The sequence below is a fragment of the Oryctolagus cuniculus genome, chromosome 5 (assembly GCF_051225735.1).
Source record: "Oryctolagus cuniculus isolate XC-2025 breed Fujian yellow rabbit chromosome 5, ASM5122573v1, whole genome shotgun sequence".
NCBI classification, from domain to species: Eukaryota; Metazoa; Chordata; class Mammalia; order Lagomorpha; family Leporidae; genus Oryctolagus; species Oryctolagus cuniculus.
In genome coordinates this window covers 59,215,401-59,233,264 of record NC_142871.1, presented here as the reverse complement: position 1 = coordinate 59,233,264, position 17,864 = coordinate 59,215,401, and the positions used below count along the sequence as shown (strand labels likewise).

The 17,864-nt window shown below is 42.8% G+C and overlaps 1 protein-coding gene across 2 annotated transcripts in view; it reads right to left on the bottom strand.

Annotated features, from left to right (window-relative positions):
• Positions 1-17,864, bottom strand: part of LAMA4 (laminin subunit alpha 4) — a 158,027-nt gene that overhangs the window by 74,444 nt on the left and 65,719 nt on the right. For both annotated transcript variants that reach the window (XM_070073692.2, XM_070073687.2), the window contains exons 7-11: positions 17,007-17,158; positions 15,303-15,413; positions 9,308-9,419; positions 5,554-5,721; positions 1,931-2,124 (exon numbers count right to left, since the gene is read on the bottom strand). In XM_070073692.2, coding sequence (XP_069929793.2) covers positions 1,931-2,124; positions 5,554-5,721; positions 9,308-9,419; positions 15,303-15,413; positions 17,007-17,158 — 737 coding nt within the window. The remainder of the gene's footprint in view (positions 1-1,930; positions 2,125-5,553; positions 5,722-9,307; positions 9,420-15,302; positions 15,414-17,006; positions 17,159-17,864) is intronic.

Here is a 17,864-nt window from a genome sequence, read left to right as displayed (position 1 = left end):
TCACAATGGGAAGAATCACTTCCTGCTTGGAGTTGAAAATAGATCTTCCATAACTTTGGGTGCAGCCTGCAAAGCTACAGGGTCTCATAACTGGAAGATCCTTGAAGACGTTCAGTAAATCAACAAATGTTCACGGAATCGCTCCTTTGTGCCAGACACTGAACTAAATGCCTGTGAACTCGATGAAGAACACCTGATTCCCTGACATCTTGGAGCCCCTGCTGTAGGGGAGAAGACGAATGCATTAGCAGGTGGTTCCAATATAGAACCAGAGCTGTGCACGAAGCATTATGGGGTGGAGGATTGCAGGTAGTGTGATGTTGTCTGAACTGAATGTGTGACTCAAGGAAAGGCAAGAAGTGAGGCTGAGGGGCCTGACAGGTGCAGATCAACAGGGCCCCACATGCCACATGAAAGATTGTCTTATAGGGCACTGTTTCTCAAGTGTTGTTAACCATGACTCAGAAGACATGTGTTATATGTTACAACCCATGACACATACATGACAGAAAGATGATGAGACCATACCTTACTAGCACTCTGACAGTTCTATTCTATTTCATTTTATTTTTAAAGAAACACTGGCATGAACCATTCAAACTTATTTCATAATCCCTTGTTATAAAATGGTTCACAAGCCATAGTGTCAAAACCACTGCTATAGGTGGTAAAGAGGAAATGAGGGTTTTGGGAGGGCAAGCCATCCTTATGATGTAGATGAGGGCTGCAAGGACTGGAAGAGAGCAGGAATGGAGGAGAGAGAGGAGGAGGATGCTTTGGTTGAGAAATGATGAAGGTCAGAGCCAGAGAATTTGAGGAATGTAAAAGATGAGAGAGAGCCAAAAACAACACTAAGATGATAAACTTGTGATGATCCTGCAGTTGGCTGGATGTGTGGAAAGGGAAGGATTCAAAGGCAAGGTGAGTCTCAGTGACTTCTGAAACAAGATTTGGTGTTATACCTCTACTGCGTAAGATAATCAAGCATCGGGTCGACAAAGACTGCTCTCTCGATCAGTGGAATTCTAAAGAGTATCACCTAAGCGTTTACTCCTACTCGAAATGCATGGTGCTAAGTATAACTCATTTTTATGTAAGAAATTTTATGATGACTCTTACTGAGGAGCAGTGATGACTGAAAATCAGGGCAGGGAGCCTAGTGAAAGTTGATTTTTTCTTTCCAACAATAAAAACACACAGCTGATTTAGGCATTTTCTCATTATAATTCTGTTTGTTCACATGCTTTTTCATGCTAATCTTTCTAAGAGTGTCCAAACATGCATACATCATCTCATCAGAAGGCTACTCCTCTTGAGGGTGGTGGTTTTGAGTACAGGTGGTGCTTGGCGGGGGGTGGGGGTGGGGGTGAGGGTGGGTGGGTGGGTGGGGAGGGGACGGGTGACCACCACAGTCCTCAGCTCTCTATCTGTGGGTGTCCCACTGGATGCCACGTCTTGGAATTTTCCTCACCTCTTGGTATTTGCATGGCTTTGGCTTGAGTCGATTTCTCTAGGCTGAGAGATCCACTAATCACGCTTTTCCAAAATTGACACATGCCATGGGTAATGTGCCTTTCCAAAAATCACACATACCTGGAACATATGACTGATCTGCTTTGCTCTTCTAGGGCCCTCAGCATAAAAAATTTTCACGCATAAGAATACACCCTGCTCACCCACCACCTATGGGCACAAGCACTCTAACAATTGCATTCTTATCAAAGCAGGAACCAATGATCATCATTTTAGCTTAATCTTTGAAACACACACTCACATTAGTAATTCACTGTAGCAGAAAGTATGCCATTATTTTTTGAAAATGTGAATACTGAAATACACCAATATTTAAAAAAAATTATACCAAATGTCCCTTATTGGTATAATTTTAAGTTCTCTTTTCCTAAAATGCATTTAGTTAGGGTCACTCTACCTCCTGGTCCCGCTGCCTGGCTGCTGTGGCCCTGTTCATGTCTTCGGCATCCCTGACATGGTCCAGGGCCTGGTCCAGTGATTCCTGGAGTTCTGACAACTTAGCATTGTAGTCATCCAGCTGCTCCAAGACGACAGGAAACAGGGAGCGGGTGTCATTGTGCAGCCGCTGCCAGCTCTCAGCCTGGCTCAACACTGTGAAGAAATGGAAATAGAAACTCAGTCTGGGCTGCTTCTGTCTCTTCACTTCCTTCTAGCAGTTAGCAAAGCACAACACTGTCAGGTTATGCCTTCTGCAGCAACTGATGTCGAAGCTATTGTTCACAGAGATAGTCTGGCTTTCTTGGGTAGTGTTTCTTTTTAAAGAAATTTTTTTCTTTTTTTCTGAGACAGAGACAAAGAGAGCCTCCATTCACTGGTTCCCTTCCCAAATGTCTGCAATGATCAGATCTGGGCTGGAGCTGAAGCCAGGGGTCAGGAACAGGGAACTCAATTGAGGTCTCGCACGTAAGTGGCAGAACTCAAGTACATGAGCCATCACTACTGCCTCCCAGAGTCTGCATTAGTAGGAAGCTGAAGTCGGGAGCTGGAGCCAGATATTGAACCTAGGTATTCTGATGTGGAGACAGGTGCCCTGAGCGGAATCTCAACAACTAGGCCAAATGTTCTCCCCTAGCCCCACATTTTATATTTGAAGTAAAAAAACCCTGTTTTATAGGGGCTAGGACAACAGTCAATTAAAAGAAGGATTTGGTTTTACCATACAGATTCTGTTTTATGTGGAAAACATGTCATTATACTATGTTTATTTTTACCGAGATTATTAATTTTACCATTTAAAATGGATTTGGATATTTTGTCATTTTTACTATGAAAACTTCCCCAAATTATCTTGTTAGTATTAAGGTAAAATGATGTTCATGGCCACTCACTGTATTCTCTCCAAACAACTGTGTCTAGTTAACTCTTCTAGGTTAAATCCTAACCATGATTTTGGATGAAATAAAGATTAAATGCAATGATATGATATTCTTAAACTTTATTCTCTTCTCAAAGGTACCTGGGCTGTCTGTGTATCTTAATTCTGTTTTTCTCCAGAGAATATCAGTCTGTCTAGTTGAGGTTTTGTATTTTTTTTCATTGCAGTGAGCAGAAGACACAAGTTAACGGTTATATAAACAAAATGGCTAAAGATGTGTTCATTGCTGGAAGGAGGCTCAGTGGGAGATGTGATTGGTTCCATTCTCTCAGAGCAATCTTACCAGACTCCAAAGTAGGCAAAGAGCCTGGAAGCATCTGGCTATTTGTTAGAGCACCAGCTTTCCTTACTATGGACCTCATCGTGACTCAGAACTGAGACTTTTGGTTCTTACTGTTTCTAAGACATTACACATTTGCTACCACAATAAACCTTTATGTCAAGAATGGTCTTCTCACTCTGGAAAAAAAAAAAAGACCTAAATGAAAGATCTCTGTGAGTGAGATCCCAGCGGAAAGAACGGGCCATCAAAGAAGGAGGTACCTTTCTCTGAAGAGAGGAGGGAACTTCCACTTTGACTATGACCTTGTCTAAATAAGATTGTGAGTGGGGGAACTCAAAAGGCTTCCATAGCCTTAGCAACTCATGACAAGAGCCTCGGGTGATTACTGATGCCATAAATAAGAGTGTAAATTGTTAAATCAACAACAGGAGTCACTGTGTACTTACTCCCCATGTAGAATCTCTGTCCTTAATGTGTTGTATTTTGTGAATTAATGCTATAACTAGTACTCAAACAGTACTTTACACTTTGTGTTTCTATGTGGGTGCAAACTATTGAAATCTTTACTTAGTATACACTAAATTGATCTTCTGTATATAAAGATAATTGAAAATGAATCTTGATGTGAATGGGATGGGAGAGGGAGTGGGAGATGGGATGGTTGTGGGTGGGAGGGAAGTTATGGGGGAAAAAGGCCATTGTAATCCAAAAGCCGTACATTGGAAATTTTGTATTTATTAAATAAAAGTTAAAAAAAAGAATGGTCTTCTTCCCTGGATATTCACAATAATCGTTAGCAGAAGCTGATAGTGAAAATTATCAGAAAACAAACTAGTGGCTTTTAGGTGTTTTCATGCTAGTGATCCTTTTACAATCTACAGAAATCTTCAGATTCCTTCTGATAATTTAAAAATGGATAAATAAAATACACAGGAAAAGAAAATACATTTAGAAAAGAGACCAATATATTTTAAAATCAAATTGGTAATATAATATATGTAATTCTTTATTAATGCATTCAATAACAAGATCCAGAGGTGGATCTAATGACTGCCATAATTTTGAGTTATTGCTGAATTTAAACAGTGCTGTAAGATGTCAGCAACAGTTAAAATATTTCACGCAAAGCTGTAACTTCCTCTCTTTATTATATACATTACAATGAACACAACTTCTTTGGAATTTTTCCCATCAAGAACAGAGTTATCTCCCCTACTCCCTGAATCTAGGCTGGTCTTGACCAATAGAATGGATGCAAAGCTGTTGAGTTCCAAGTCTACACCTCCAGACACCTTGCCCTCTCCATTCCTGCCCTCTTGAAAGGCCACCACCATGTGAACAAGTCTGTGCTAGCCTCCTTAAAAGGAAGACCCTGCATGGAGGGAGAGGCCTAGCCTTCCCAGCTAGCCTCAGTAGGCTCAGCCCATGTGCATGGAGCAGAGGTGGGCTGTTCAGGTTGAATTCAGCCAGAATTGGTAACTCATGAAATCATGAGTGAATAAGTGGCTATTGTTTTAAATAAGTATGTTTAGAGTAGATTTTTAAGTAGTAACTGATAAATGATACAGTGGCCAGGTCATACATTCAAGCATCTCACTGTGATTTCATTAGAAGAAATATTAAATTTCTATTGAGTTAAAAGTTTTTTTTTTTTATTTATTTGACAGAGTTAGACAGTGAGAGAGAGACAGAGAGAAAGGTCTTCCTTCCATTGGTTCACCCTGCAAATGGCTGCTACGGCTGGAGCTACACCAATCTGAAGCCAGGAGCCAGGTGCTTCCTCCTGGTCTCCCATGTGGGTGCAGGGGCCCAAGTACTTGGGCCATCCTCCACTGCCCTCCTGGGCCACAGCAGAGAGCTGGACTGGAAGAGGAGCAACCGGGACTAGAACCCGGCACCCATATGGGATGCCAGAGACGCAGGTGGAGGATTAACCAAGTGAGCCACGGCGTTAAAAGTTATTAAAAGCCAATCATGCCCCTCAGAACAGGAATATTCTAGCATTTCTGCTTTCTCAATGAAATTTCACTTACTGAAGTCTGGGAATTGGCTCCCCTTAGTCTTTCCCTGTTTTACACATTGTCATCCACTGCTAAGTCCCTGCCTCCTCCCCATGGGAGAAAAAGTTCTACAGATTCCTTCTGGGATCCCAGCTGCTTCTCAGGGATTCAGAGTTGGTCATGGATCTAATATTTTTGGCCACAGAGTTGAGTTGTCCTGGATGACTCCACAGAGCCATGCATACATTCCAAGCAGCCTTGAATATTGAGAATGGATTGCTTTGTCCTGCAGCTTTGTGTCCCCTCTGGAACCACAAAGAAAGCAGACACGTGCTGGGTTGGAAGTGAGTTGAGACACTTACGTTCGTGGGCCTCGTCCACTTCCTCATTCACAAGGTCCTGCTGGGTGAAGAATGGCTGGCGGCGTCTGATCTCATCCAGCATCTTCTGGGCCAACACCAGCTTCTCAGAGATTTCCTCAGGGCCAAGTTCCTGCTCTTCTCCATAATACAGCATCTTGCTGTTGATCTCTGGAAGGAAGAGCGCAGTGAAGTAAGACAGTAGGGGGAAATGATCTCACTGAACACAAAAGAGTGAGGGCTGGAGGGCACAGGTTGGGCTGATCCTGAAATGGAAAGAGAGGCCCTTTCAAAGACAGCTTACTGGTGGTGTCTGCATCACATGCAGATATCAGCATCAAGGTCATTACATACTCCAAGGAAAAAAACCAAGGGAGCTCTACTTCAAAGTGAGAGTAGATAGTCCAAATGAGACTTTCACATTGTTTTTAAAGACTCCATCTAGGCCGGTACCGTGGCTCAATAGGCTAGTTTTCCGCCTTGTGGCGCCAGCACACCGGGTTCTAGTCCCGGTTGGGGCGCCGGCTTCTGTCCCGGTTGCCGCTCTTCCAGGCCAGCTCTCTGCTATGGCCCGGGAGTGCAGTGGAGGATTGCCCAAGTCCTTGGGCCCTGCACCCGCATGAGAGACTGGGAGAAGCACCTGGCTCTTGGCTTCGGATCAGTGTGATGGTGATGCGCCGGCCGCAGCGTGCCAGCCGTGGTGGCCATTGGGGGGTGAACCAATGGCAAAAGGAAGACCTTTCTCTCTCTCTCTCTCTCTCTCTCTCTCTCCCCCTGTCCACTCTGCCTGTCAAAAAAATAAAAAAAAAAAAAAAAAACAACAACAACAAAACCTCCATCTAAAAGAGGTGTTTGTTATGGTCTGATGTGAGTTATTACTCATTTGTATTTGGCTTTGGCCATTGCTATTTGCCTTCTGCAGTATGCTAGTCAAGAGTGGGCTATTTTCACCTCACTTCCATAAGTAGGATGGAGAATTTTAGAACTGGAGGGAGTGTGAAGGCTCAGAAGGATTAGATGGCTTGTCTAACACTAGCAGAACTGGCCCAGTTCTTTTTTTTTTTTAATTAATTTATTTGAAAGTCAGAGTTACACAGAGAGAGGAGAGAGAGAGAGAAAGAGAGAGAAAGAGAGAAAAAGAGAGAGAGAGAGAGAGAGGTCTTCCATCTTATGGTTCACTCCCCAGATGGCCACAATGGCTGGAGCTGTGCTGATCCGAAGCCAGGAGCCAGGAGCTTCTCCCAGGTCTCCCACATGGGTGCAAGGGCCCAAGGACTTGGGCCATCTTGTACTGCTTTCCCAGGCCACAGCAGAGAGCTGGATCGGAAGTGGAGCAGCTGGGTCTCGAACCAGTGCCCATATGGGATGCTGGCGCTTCAGACCAGGGCATTAACCTGCTGTGCCACAGCGCCAGCCCCTGGCCCAGTTCTGACTCACTCATTCCTTCTCCATATGATCTGCAGAAAGGTATGTAATTGCCACCCTGTCTTATAGCAGCTCCAAGAGGAGGTGTTTTATCTTCTTGGCATAAATGAAATTGTATGCCTGTGGTTTACCGTGATCTATGTGGTTGACCAGACAAGATGGGTAAACAAACACTGGTGTGACATAAATCACACCAAGATAAAGGGTTGTATTTTATGTGAATAATAGCTTGAAAGTCACCAGGAGCTATTTGAGAGGTAGTTGGGAATGAGGAATGATATGGTATTGGTGTTGTGTCGCATTCCTGGATTCTCAAGGAAGGAAAAGAAATGAACTGAGAAGTCTTAAATGACATAATATTACTGGGAAGGTTATAGGGAAATCAAGGTATTCTTTAAAAACTGTGAACAAATTAAACAATCTGTCTTCATGTCAAGTCTAAAACACTAACCTCTGAAATTAAATTTGATATTTTCCCCTTAGCTCCAGCACTTACAATGCTGAATTATTTGGCATTTAGGGGTAAATATTATGTTTATAATTTTGACCTGTTTTTATTCATGTCTGGAATAGATTACAAAAAAGGAAATTTCTCATATAGACAATAATACTTTTCCATGGGCTTTTGGAGACTACTGATACATTATTTTAAAAAGGTAAAAACTGGTGGAAGTTATTATTCCCTATTTACACTTTTTTAAATCTTTTTCTATGCCTAAAATGTCAACTAAAAGGGTTCATATTCTTCCCAAATGAAACACCTTGGAGACAAAATTTGGGTTAGCACAGCAAAGGTGAAGAGTTAGTTTCCTTTGAATGACTTGCCAGGTTTTTAGTTTTATTTGGCGACTAAAGGGGCATGTATTTCTTAATTGGATGAAGTCATCCGATTGTCTAGGATCAATCTTACTTTTTGAATACATAAATAAAAACTCTAAAATGGTAAAGGAAAAGAATACTTTGTAGGTAAATGCAAAAACAGGTGAAAGTAAGGATAGGAGTAGGGAACGTTTGAAATCCTTGTCATTTGTGTTTACTGTGTATTATAGGCAACACAAGAAATGAGGCAAATGACTAATTTTGGTCCTATGGATCCCCTTTCTTGGAATATTCTCAATACCTCAAGAAAGGGGAATCCCTTACTGTGGGTCTCTTTACTATCATTGCACCCTGAGGCAGACTTGGTATTGTCATCCAGTCCTTAATATACAGTATAATAAGGACTATGGAAACACACAAATACTGGGTCTTAGCAGACTCTAAGTGAAAGAAATTCTCTTTATTCTAGAGCAAATGAAATCTCTTGTTTTCTGTTGGTAAATGGAAGGCTGGCTTTCAGTACACTATTTAGATAGTGTTCAATTTGCAGCCTGTACTTATCAGAAGTTACTCTCATCCAGAATCTGCCTCCCTTTTCTTCTGGGATGAGGACCTGAGCAAGTTGTCACCCTGATGCCTGGGAGACAGCATCAAGGAGAAATTTAGGATGAGTTTGATCAGTTTATTGCCATTCTATATTGCCCTATAGGAAAAATGTGTGACTTCTATTGAGTTCTTGCATTTTAGGGACACCATAGCATGACATTTCCTCTGCCCGATAGGTGTTCTGGCATTATACTTCTGTGAAATGTGTGAAAAGAGAAAATTTTGGAAATCTAGTCTTTTTGTTCTAAGTGATTTTTACACTTGATCTTAGCCAAAAGGCCGAGAAGCGATATTTGTTCTAAGTGATCTTTTAAAAGACAGTTTTCATTTTTGATTTGAAAGAGAAAGGAGGGAGAGGGAGAGGGAGAGGGAGAGGGAGAGGGAGAGGGAGAGGGAGAGGGAGAGGGAGAGGGAGAGGGAGAGGGAGAGGGAGAGGATCATTTGCTGGACTCCCCGAGTGCCTGAAACAGCTGGGGCTGGGCAGGCCAAATCCAGAGCATGGAACTCAATCTGGGCCTCCCATGTGAGTGGCAGGGACCCAAGTCCTCGAGCCATCACCTGCTGCCTCCTATGGTACACATTAACAGGAAGTTGGACCAGAAACAGAGGCAGGACTCAAACTCAGGCACTCCGATACGGGATATAAGCATCACGAGCTGCATCTTAAATGCTGCACCAAATGCCGCCCTGATACATTTATTCTTTAAGAGCAACAGTAGTAAGGAGGAATGAGAGCTCAGAAATCTCAGAGGAACTTGAGATGAAGACTTTTCATAAGGGTAAACCTCTAACACTCTAACAGGTTCCTGGCACGTGGCAAGCGCTAACAGTAGTCATTGTTTTTATTGTTGCTAGGAACACGCACGTTTCCTTGGCATCAGGCTGCAGCAGAAGAGGGCATGTTTACCTTGGATTTTGTCCCTCATGTCGTGGGCTTGTTTTACAAGCTTAGTCGCGTGGTCGACGGTCTCCATGCTTTCCTTCTCAACCAGATGCCCCTTCCGTGAGGCTTGACTTCCCTACAGATAATCCAAATGCGTGCTAGATTAAATTTATGAGAAAGGCATGTTGTGTTTGTGCACGTGGGGATGGGAGGGCATAATATATTGCATAAACATAAATTTTCCTGGCACATGAAAGATCTATAACATATCAAACTGTTGCAGGAATTATGCATGAAGGCTGATGTGATAGCCAGTTTGAGAATCTCAGAATGCTATAAAGTCCAATGCCTTCCCATGTCATCAATCATAATTCAATCCAAACCAAACCAGCTTTCATATGTAATTTATCCTTTGACTTTTTATTCTATCTCAAGATGCCAGACTAGAGAATTACCCACGTCTGCTGATCAGTTTGATCTTGTGCTGAACGAAGAGTTTAAGGCTTCAAAGAGAAAACTGTTGAGAAAGTAGGCAGACCTTGAAACAAACCATGTAGTCAGTGGCTCCCAGGTGGCCGAAGCAATGCTGAAACTGAATGACCAGGTAAATTTAAAGGATTATGCTCCCTGGGCCCAGTGATGTTCTGGGGGCTTCATTGCACATTCCTTCAACACTAATGACACTTGTGTACAAATAAGTGCTCCAAAGGACTTGGCATAGGGGAGTGGAGCTCTTCTCTTGGAAGCTGAAAGCACAGTGTTGAAGACTAGAACACTGCCTTGTATCTTCAGCATGAGGAATTCATACTTCTTTTGGGATTAGGAAGACTGATTCATGGGTTATATTTAAGAGGAGAAGGAGTTCTTCAGTCCAGCATTTAGCAAATGCCCAGTTGCCTTGTCTGGTGCTGTTTTGACTCAGCTCTTTAACAAAGTGCAGCAATGCCTCAATGAACTGCAGGGTAAATATGACACACAGAGTGCTGGTGGACCCGTGGTACAGAGTGCACTAGGATAGGCAAGAGATAGCTGCAAACTTCTCTCCTTCCATACAGTGATCTGTGCCAGGGATTGCACTATGATTTTACCTGGGACAGGTTCACACTTTTCAGATGTAACCTAAGCATGTGGTGCTGCAAGATGGCGAAGGAAAGGAATGTAGAAATGGTATCACAGCAAGCTCTGCCCAGAGGTTTCTTAACGGGCAAGTCAGGAATTCCCTCTGACCAAAGCCAAGCCTTTGGGGTGCTGGAGGTCCCTGTGCAGGGGTAATGTGGCCATCACCCCCTTCATGAACAGACACTGCCTTCTGAGTCACTGTGCTCTTTCCCGTCGTCCTCTGGCTTGTTCTAATGCTTTCCAGAGAAACAAAAATTATGATGATTTGAATATTAGATTGTGCAGAAAATAAATGAAATCTTATTCTTGATGTCATCCCTCACTGCTTTAAAAAAATGTGATCACAAATAGAAAACATTTGAAAATTCTAACAAGTTGATTTTTGATACAGTATAAATGAAGTTAGATTCGCAAAGCACAAGAAATCATATTTTTTTTTTGCCAGAGCTTCATTCTTTGAGGGGAAAAGCCTCCTGTTATTTCTGTATCAGTAAACTTATCTTTTGCTATGGAAACCCTGACTGTAGTGATAAAAGACAGCTGGAAGCAGTCATACCTGTAGGAGATCGTACCTTCTTTATAACAAACGCCAGGGGGCGCTGCAAGATATACATATAGAATGATAAAGCCCCAACTAGCGGTAAAAAAGGGGAGATTTGTATTAAATATGTATATTAAGTATGTAAGTTGCAACATTACTGAATATAATGCATGTTCCAATGAGATCTTGTTTGAAATTTTATTTTCTCTGTAATTTTGCTATGAAAGGAAAAGAGCGGCAGGATCACATGGTTAAATAGGCGTACCTGCTTAAAGAAAAGCTGAAATAAAAAAGATTACTCACAACTATAAACTGGCTGGTGGTTTATATTACACATGGATTGACCATTTACTCACTGCTCATGGTGAATTATACTTGTACGTATTTGATTTTAAAAGTGGCAAGAGTTTTTGATAATATAGGGCATAAAGGGTAGTCTATCTAGATCACTAATTAGAAAAAAATAAACCAGATTCAGTTAGGATGATGGGCAATATCTAGGGCATTTAAACCAGGACACTTTGTGGGTAAAAAGGGAGAAACTGCAGATTACTCAAGGATGCAAGTAGGAATGGAGTGGTCCTGGACATAGCAATAGTAGGAACACCAGCGTGCTACCTCAGAATCTACAGCGATAGTCATTTCTGTGGCCTACCTACCTCTTAAATGTTAATGACTTCCAAATACCTTTCTGGCCCTGAGCTGTAGACTCAAATCTCTCCCTGTTTTCTGGAGTTTCCATGGGTAGCTCCCTCTTAAGATATCCAGAGTAGACCATCCTGCATTTTCAGGCCTGGTCATCCATTTCCCCAGGACATTGCTTCCTTCCTTGCTACTCTTCCAACTGGTCACCAGGAATTTTTTTTATTCCATTTGCTATGCTGGCCTCTTTTTTTTTTTTTTTTCTCTTCTCTCCTGCCACAGTCTCAGTTCATCCCTGTCTACTGCACATCCTTTTCTAATTAAGTCAAGAGAGCAAACAATGACTCCTTAGTCTGAACTCTTGCTCAGTCTCCTAGCCCAGGTCCCTAACCGCATCAGTCTTCCCTGCTAGTCTATCATTCACAGGCAGAGGAATGTGTCTGGGGCACAACTCTGAGAGCTCAGTGCTCTACACAGCACCTTCAGTGAGTTCCAAGCCCATGGGGTGACATTTGTGTGTTCTCCAGCATAGATGGGCAGGATTCCTCATGACCCGGCCTCCAATAACTTCAGCATTATCTCCTGTTCTTTGCCTTACGATTACTCTTCTGCATGGCCAAGGCCAAAGTTCTTCTGGTCCCAGAACACATAATTTTGTTTTACATCTCCCTGCCTTTGTAGTACTTTCCCCTTGCTTGTACATACTTAATAAATTCCCAGTCATTCTCAATTCCCAAGTCCATATTGTCCTCTCTGAGAAGCCTTCCCTAAGGTACCCCCTGCTAAAAGAGTTCACCAGTTCTTCCTTAGAGTTACCTTAGCCTGTGCCATGCTTCTGTTACTACATTCTATGCCACATGTTTTTTTTTTTTAACGTATGTTTCCCCACTAGATTGCGAGTACCTTGAGAGAAGAGCCTTATATTCATTTCAGTATTCCTAACATTTAGCACAAAAACTGTTGTATATGAGGTGTTCAGTAATGCTTCTGGAATAGAAATCTATACTGATTTTCCTCCTGCCTTTTTAGCAGGACCAGTAATGAAGTTCATATGCTTTTGACACATGGAGGGGACCTACTTTCTAAGGACCTCTTTATATGCAGGAAACTTGCCATGGCTGATGGAGTATGGAGGAGAGCAGAGATGGAGAAGGAGAGGTGGAGTGGATGTTGCAGTGCCTGCTGAGCCATGGTTGGAGACTGAGTTCTGAGAATCAGAGCTCTGCAGTGGATGGTCAGGAACCAGATGGTGAGACATCACTGAAATTGGAAGTGGGCCCCCATCTCTACTTCTGCTTGCAGCCCAGCTCCACTATGACCTTGAACATGGTGGCTCCAGGAACAAGTAGAGTGAAATCCTGGCCTGGTGCTTGTTAATTGCATGACCGACATGGTCAGCAGTGGCATCTGGGAGGCCCTTCTGGGCACCGGCTGTTTGTGAACACAGATGCATGGGAATCCTCTGGGGGGTTTCTGGAAATAGGGAACCAGAAAGGGCTGTGGAACTTCCTAAAAGGGGGCTGCATAGGAAAGTTGGCTCAAAATCAGAGACTTTAGGTCAATGTAGTTTGTGAAACTTGGGTCACATGAGATTCATTTGATGCTAGTTTGCAAACAGAGATATTATTTGTTGAATTCAAAAAGCGACATGACTCTGATTTTTATCACTATGGGAGCAAATAATGAAATCCTTTATTCCACTTGAAGTCGCAAATATTAACTACTCTATTGATTTCTAAGGTAAAGCTTTCCTTAAATTCTTTTAAGAATCAGTCACAGACTTCTCTGGTCTAAGGGCTTGAAGGATATTTGAGAAGTCATTAAAACCAGTGTGGGCATTTATTTTGAAATGTTTCCTTAGGTTCTTGCACCATCAGAGCTGTTGTTATGGCCAGCAGAATGTTCTTTTCAATAAGAACTGATGGAAACAGCTGGGAGAAAATTGCTAGCGCCTTTAATACCCAGTTCCCGCTTTGGTGGTCTGTTCTCATCACCCAGGAGTTTCTTCTACTGGATGTCATTTGCAAGCTTGCATTGTTTCCTCCCCCAAAAAGCTTGCATTTAACTTGGTTTAGAAGTGGGAAAACTGTACAAGCAAAGGATGAGTAAGCTGTCTGAGCTGCGGGTAGAGCTAATCTTGGTGAAAACATTCCCTCCAGAATGGAGACACTGGTGACAAGTTCCCACCAAGACACCAAAATGAAGTAACAATGAGTTCGCATGAAGATTTCTTTCTTTGGACTTTGCTTTGAAACTTAGATGTTCCGGCTCCATGAAAATGTACCACTGCAAGGGAATTAGGGACACAATTTTCATATGCATTTTAAAGGATGTGAACCTTCCAAGGATACCATGAGAGTAATTTACATTTTTAGAAGCATACTCTTTTAAAAGTTTAGGAGAGGTCAAGTCAAAGAACTAATATCAGAGTTATTTTAGCCTTAATTTTTTGTAGGAAACGAGAAAGGTTTTGAAAAGAAGTTTGTCAAATTAATGTCAAACAATGATGCAGCAATTCCAGAGTACTCTGGTCAGCACTGGGGAGCAAACTCAGGGGAAAAAAGTGGTAAACATTGCAATATGTTAAATATGATTTTTTAATAGTATGGAGGATAGGCCGGCGCCGCGGCTCACTAGGCTAATCCTCCGCCTAGCGGCACCGGCACACCGGGTTCTAGTCCCGGTCAGGGCGCCGGATTCTGTCCCGGTTGCCCCTCTTCCAGGCCAGCTCTCTGCTGTGGCCCGGGAGTGCAGTGGAGGATGGCCCAGGTGCTTGGGCCCTGCACCCCATGGGAGACCAGGAAAAGCACCTGGCTCCTGGCTCCTGCCATCCGATCAGCGCGGTGCGCCGGCCGTGGCGGCCATTGGAGGGTGAACCAACGGCAAAAGGAAGACCTTTCTCTCTGTCTCTCTCTCTCACTGTCCACTCTGCCTGTCAAAAAAAAAAAAAAATAGTATGGAGGATAGATAGATACTTTTCCATTAGGCTTTTGGGGAGTATAGTAAATGGTCTCTCACATTGAATCTGCGCATATTTTGATGTTTTTCTCATTTGTGAGGGTTTTTACAAGTTGTATTTCCCTCTGTGATTTTTATCAGGCTATTTAAATTTTCTATTTATTTAACTGCTTTATCAGCTGTTTGAAATTTCATCCTGTCAAATCTATTGTCTCTTTTTAAATGTAATTCTTCATATTGTATTTAAGTGTATTGTTATTTCCTTTTGAGATATAATAATTATTTAGTTTTATTTTCTTGTGGATTTGAGATTTGTTCTCAACTCTTTGTCTAGAATTTATTTTAGTTTATGGCATAAAGTGACCACCAAAAGTGTTTTGGCAAACAGTTAAATTTTGTATTCTATGTAATAGAGTATACTTCTACGTGCTCTATAGCTCTTAGTCATAAAATGCTAAGGTAAACAGCTGAATGACAATCCTAATGGAAACTCACATCAACTATATTAACCAGAAGTAAATAAATAGAAAATTTCCCATAAACATAGTGTTTTTTTTTTAAGCAAACCAATCAAAATGGGAAGTGAGTGGAGACTGAGTATGTTAACTTTCTCCACGGGTCTGTTTTTGTTTTATTTTAAGGCACATGGGTCACTGAATTTTTTCTGAGCTGTGTTAAGCCTCAGTCATTTGTGACTAGCCAAGCCCACACCAGCTAAATCCTTCTCTTTGAAGGCTGTCCCAGAAACTGAATACATACCTTTTCAGCTAATTCCTCTATGTCAGACATAAGGCTCTTCATTGTGTTCTCTGCATTGTTGATTTGTATCTTTCTTAGGACATACTGGTTTTCTCTCTCTGACAATCTTGCCTGTGGAAAAATGTGTTTTGAAAATAATTAGTCGGCATGTACAACAGGTTTTAAAAATACCCATATACTCAGTGTAAGAGGACTGAGCGCAGGGTGGGCCTCTGTTGTCAAGCTGCTTCAGGCTGGCACGAGGGGCAGGGTCCCAACTCTACTCACTGGGTCAGAGACTCTGGCCTGGGGCTGGGCTGGCAGTGAGGAAGGGGCATCTTTTTCTAATTTGTGCAAAGATCCAATGTAGGCTAGTGACTGAGCTTTACCATTCCAATTTGGTCTGGCCTTGAACAGACGGATCAACTCACCAGGATCAATGCAGATGGAGTTCAGAAATGCATTTTCCTCTTTTTGGTGTAAAGAGAGCAATTTGCTTTACTTTACTCCACTTGCCCCTCCTCCATTTTTTTTTTTTTTTTATCTTTTTGAGGCGTTTGATCTAAATGTAGCAATTCTTGAATCAATTTGGGGTAAACCCTTCAACCTTGGCACTGACTTCCTGTCAGCTATCTGATACCCACTTTGAAATTGTGCTTTTGAGGAAAGACGATTTGAAGGGTATCAAGAGACCTGAGTGCCCACCTCCGAGACTCAGTACCTTCCTATGTCTAAACAGGTAAGCCTGGATAAGAATGATTCCTAAGTTCGGATTAGACATTTGCTAAAATTCCAGCCAGCTCACAATTTTATGATTTTAAGTTTTGAGTTGCACATTGTGCATTTGGTCAATTGCTGTGCGATAAGAACTGACCATGCCAGGTACTATTCTAAGTGTTTGACATATATCAACTCATTGAATTCTCCCAGCAACCCATGATTATCTTCCTTTCCAGATGAAGAACCTGAAGAGTAAAGAGGTTAAATAACGAATCTAGGTTACACAGCGAGTGTCAGAGCTGAGAACTCAGCACAGGCAATCTGGTTTCAAAGCTTATGCTCTTAATCACTACACTAAGCCAACTGACCAGTAAAATAATGTGCTGGTATTAAACTATTGTCCTTTAGCTAATTAAGATTGCTTATAAAATAACCTTTGGTTTTGACAGAAGTCCAAGTCCATGATTTAAGGAGAATAAAAGGCTTAAAACTTAGAGCTAAAAGGACTTTTGTAGTCTAGTTTTTTTTTTTTTTTTCCATTAGCTGTTTTGAATTTATTAATCAGTGGACCCATAAGGAGAAGAGGACATGAGTGTATGTTTGTGTATTTGAGTGTGTGTGTGTGTGTGTGTGTGAGAGAGAGAGAGAGAGAGAGAGAGAGAGAGAGAAGTGTGTTTGAGAAGAAAAGATCAAGTAAGAGTGCGGAAGGGGGAAGGATGGAGGGAGTGAGGGAAAGGTGGGAAGAGAGAGAGAGATACTTTTAGAGAAACTCCCCAAAACCTTGCAAATTGAGGCTAAGGTAATAAAAGCTTTGTGGTACCATTTCTAGTCATGAATGAACAACTCATGTGCAGCTTCACCAAGGAAGTAACTGTAAAAACAGTAATTTCACACGTAGGTACTAGTCTTATTCATTCTCTAGGTAACCTCGGTTACAGGTGGGGCTCAGAGGGTCCAGAGGGAGTTGTTAGTAGGAGCACAGTGGAGGTGCAGCATCCCGCGTACTTTGAGGAGGTAGATGGTGGAGTTCATTTCATTCACGTGCCTATGAGCAGCAGCCCCGGAAGACACGCTCAGCAGCCCGGATTTGCTTTCCTCCATGGAGAGTGCTGCCAGCCGCAGGTCATCTGTCAGGTCCCAGATGCACTTATCACAGCCTGGAGGTGAAAGGGGCAGAGTCGAAGGCAATGTGGAAACATGTCACTTGAAGTAGATCCCCAGTGCGAATTTCCTTGTGCATCACCATGTCTATTTTTGTGTCCTGGGCCACAGAATGAGTCCTAACACTCAGAGGCGCACAGAACCTGATGAGGCAAACTACATCGGGTACTCTCCCTGCTTAAAACCCAAGGAAAATGAAACACCTACGGCGGGGCAAGTAGGCTGAAGCAAACACTCACTACTGCGGGAAAGAGGAAGCGCAGAAGCCCTGCCCACCTTTCCTTAGTGAAGGGAATGCCTGCGTATTGGACTCTTTCCTGGTGCTCCAGAGGAGCTGGGATTTGCTGGGCACCCCTCTTCTCCTATTTGCTCTTCTCTGTGTTCTGGTGCTGGCACCTGGCTTGGCCCCTGGGAGGGCTCTACTTCTCCCCACCACCCTGCTTTCTGTTTGGATGAGCACTTCCGCAGTGGTGCCCCCAAGTTCATGCTGAACCATGGCAGGGCAGAGGCAGAGGCAGGGCAGAGGCAAAGGCAGAGGCAGATCCCAGCTTCTCACTGCTCCTTGCCTTTCACACGTGGCTTCCTCTAACCCCTGGCATCAGCCCCTGGGGTCTAGCACAGTCCTGTTAGGCACTCAAGGGAATGGTGTGGCATGCTTTGAGACCTGTCTTGGCCACCCCTCAGACTGTGCTCCCTACTAGA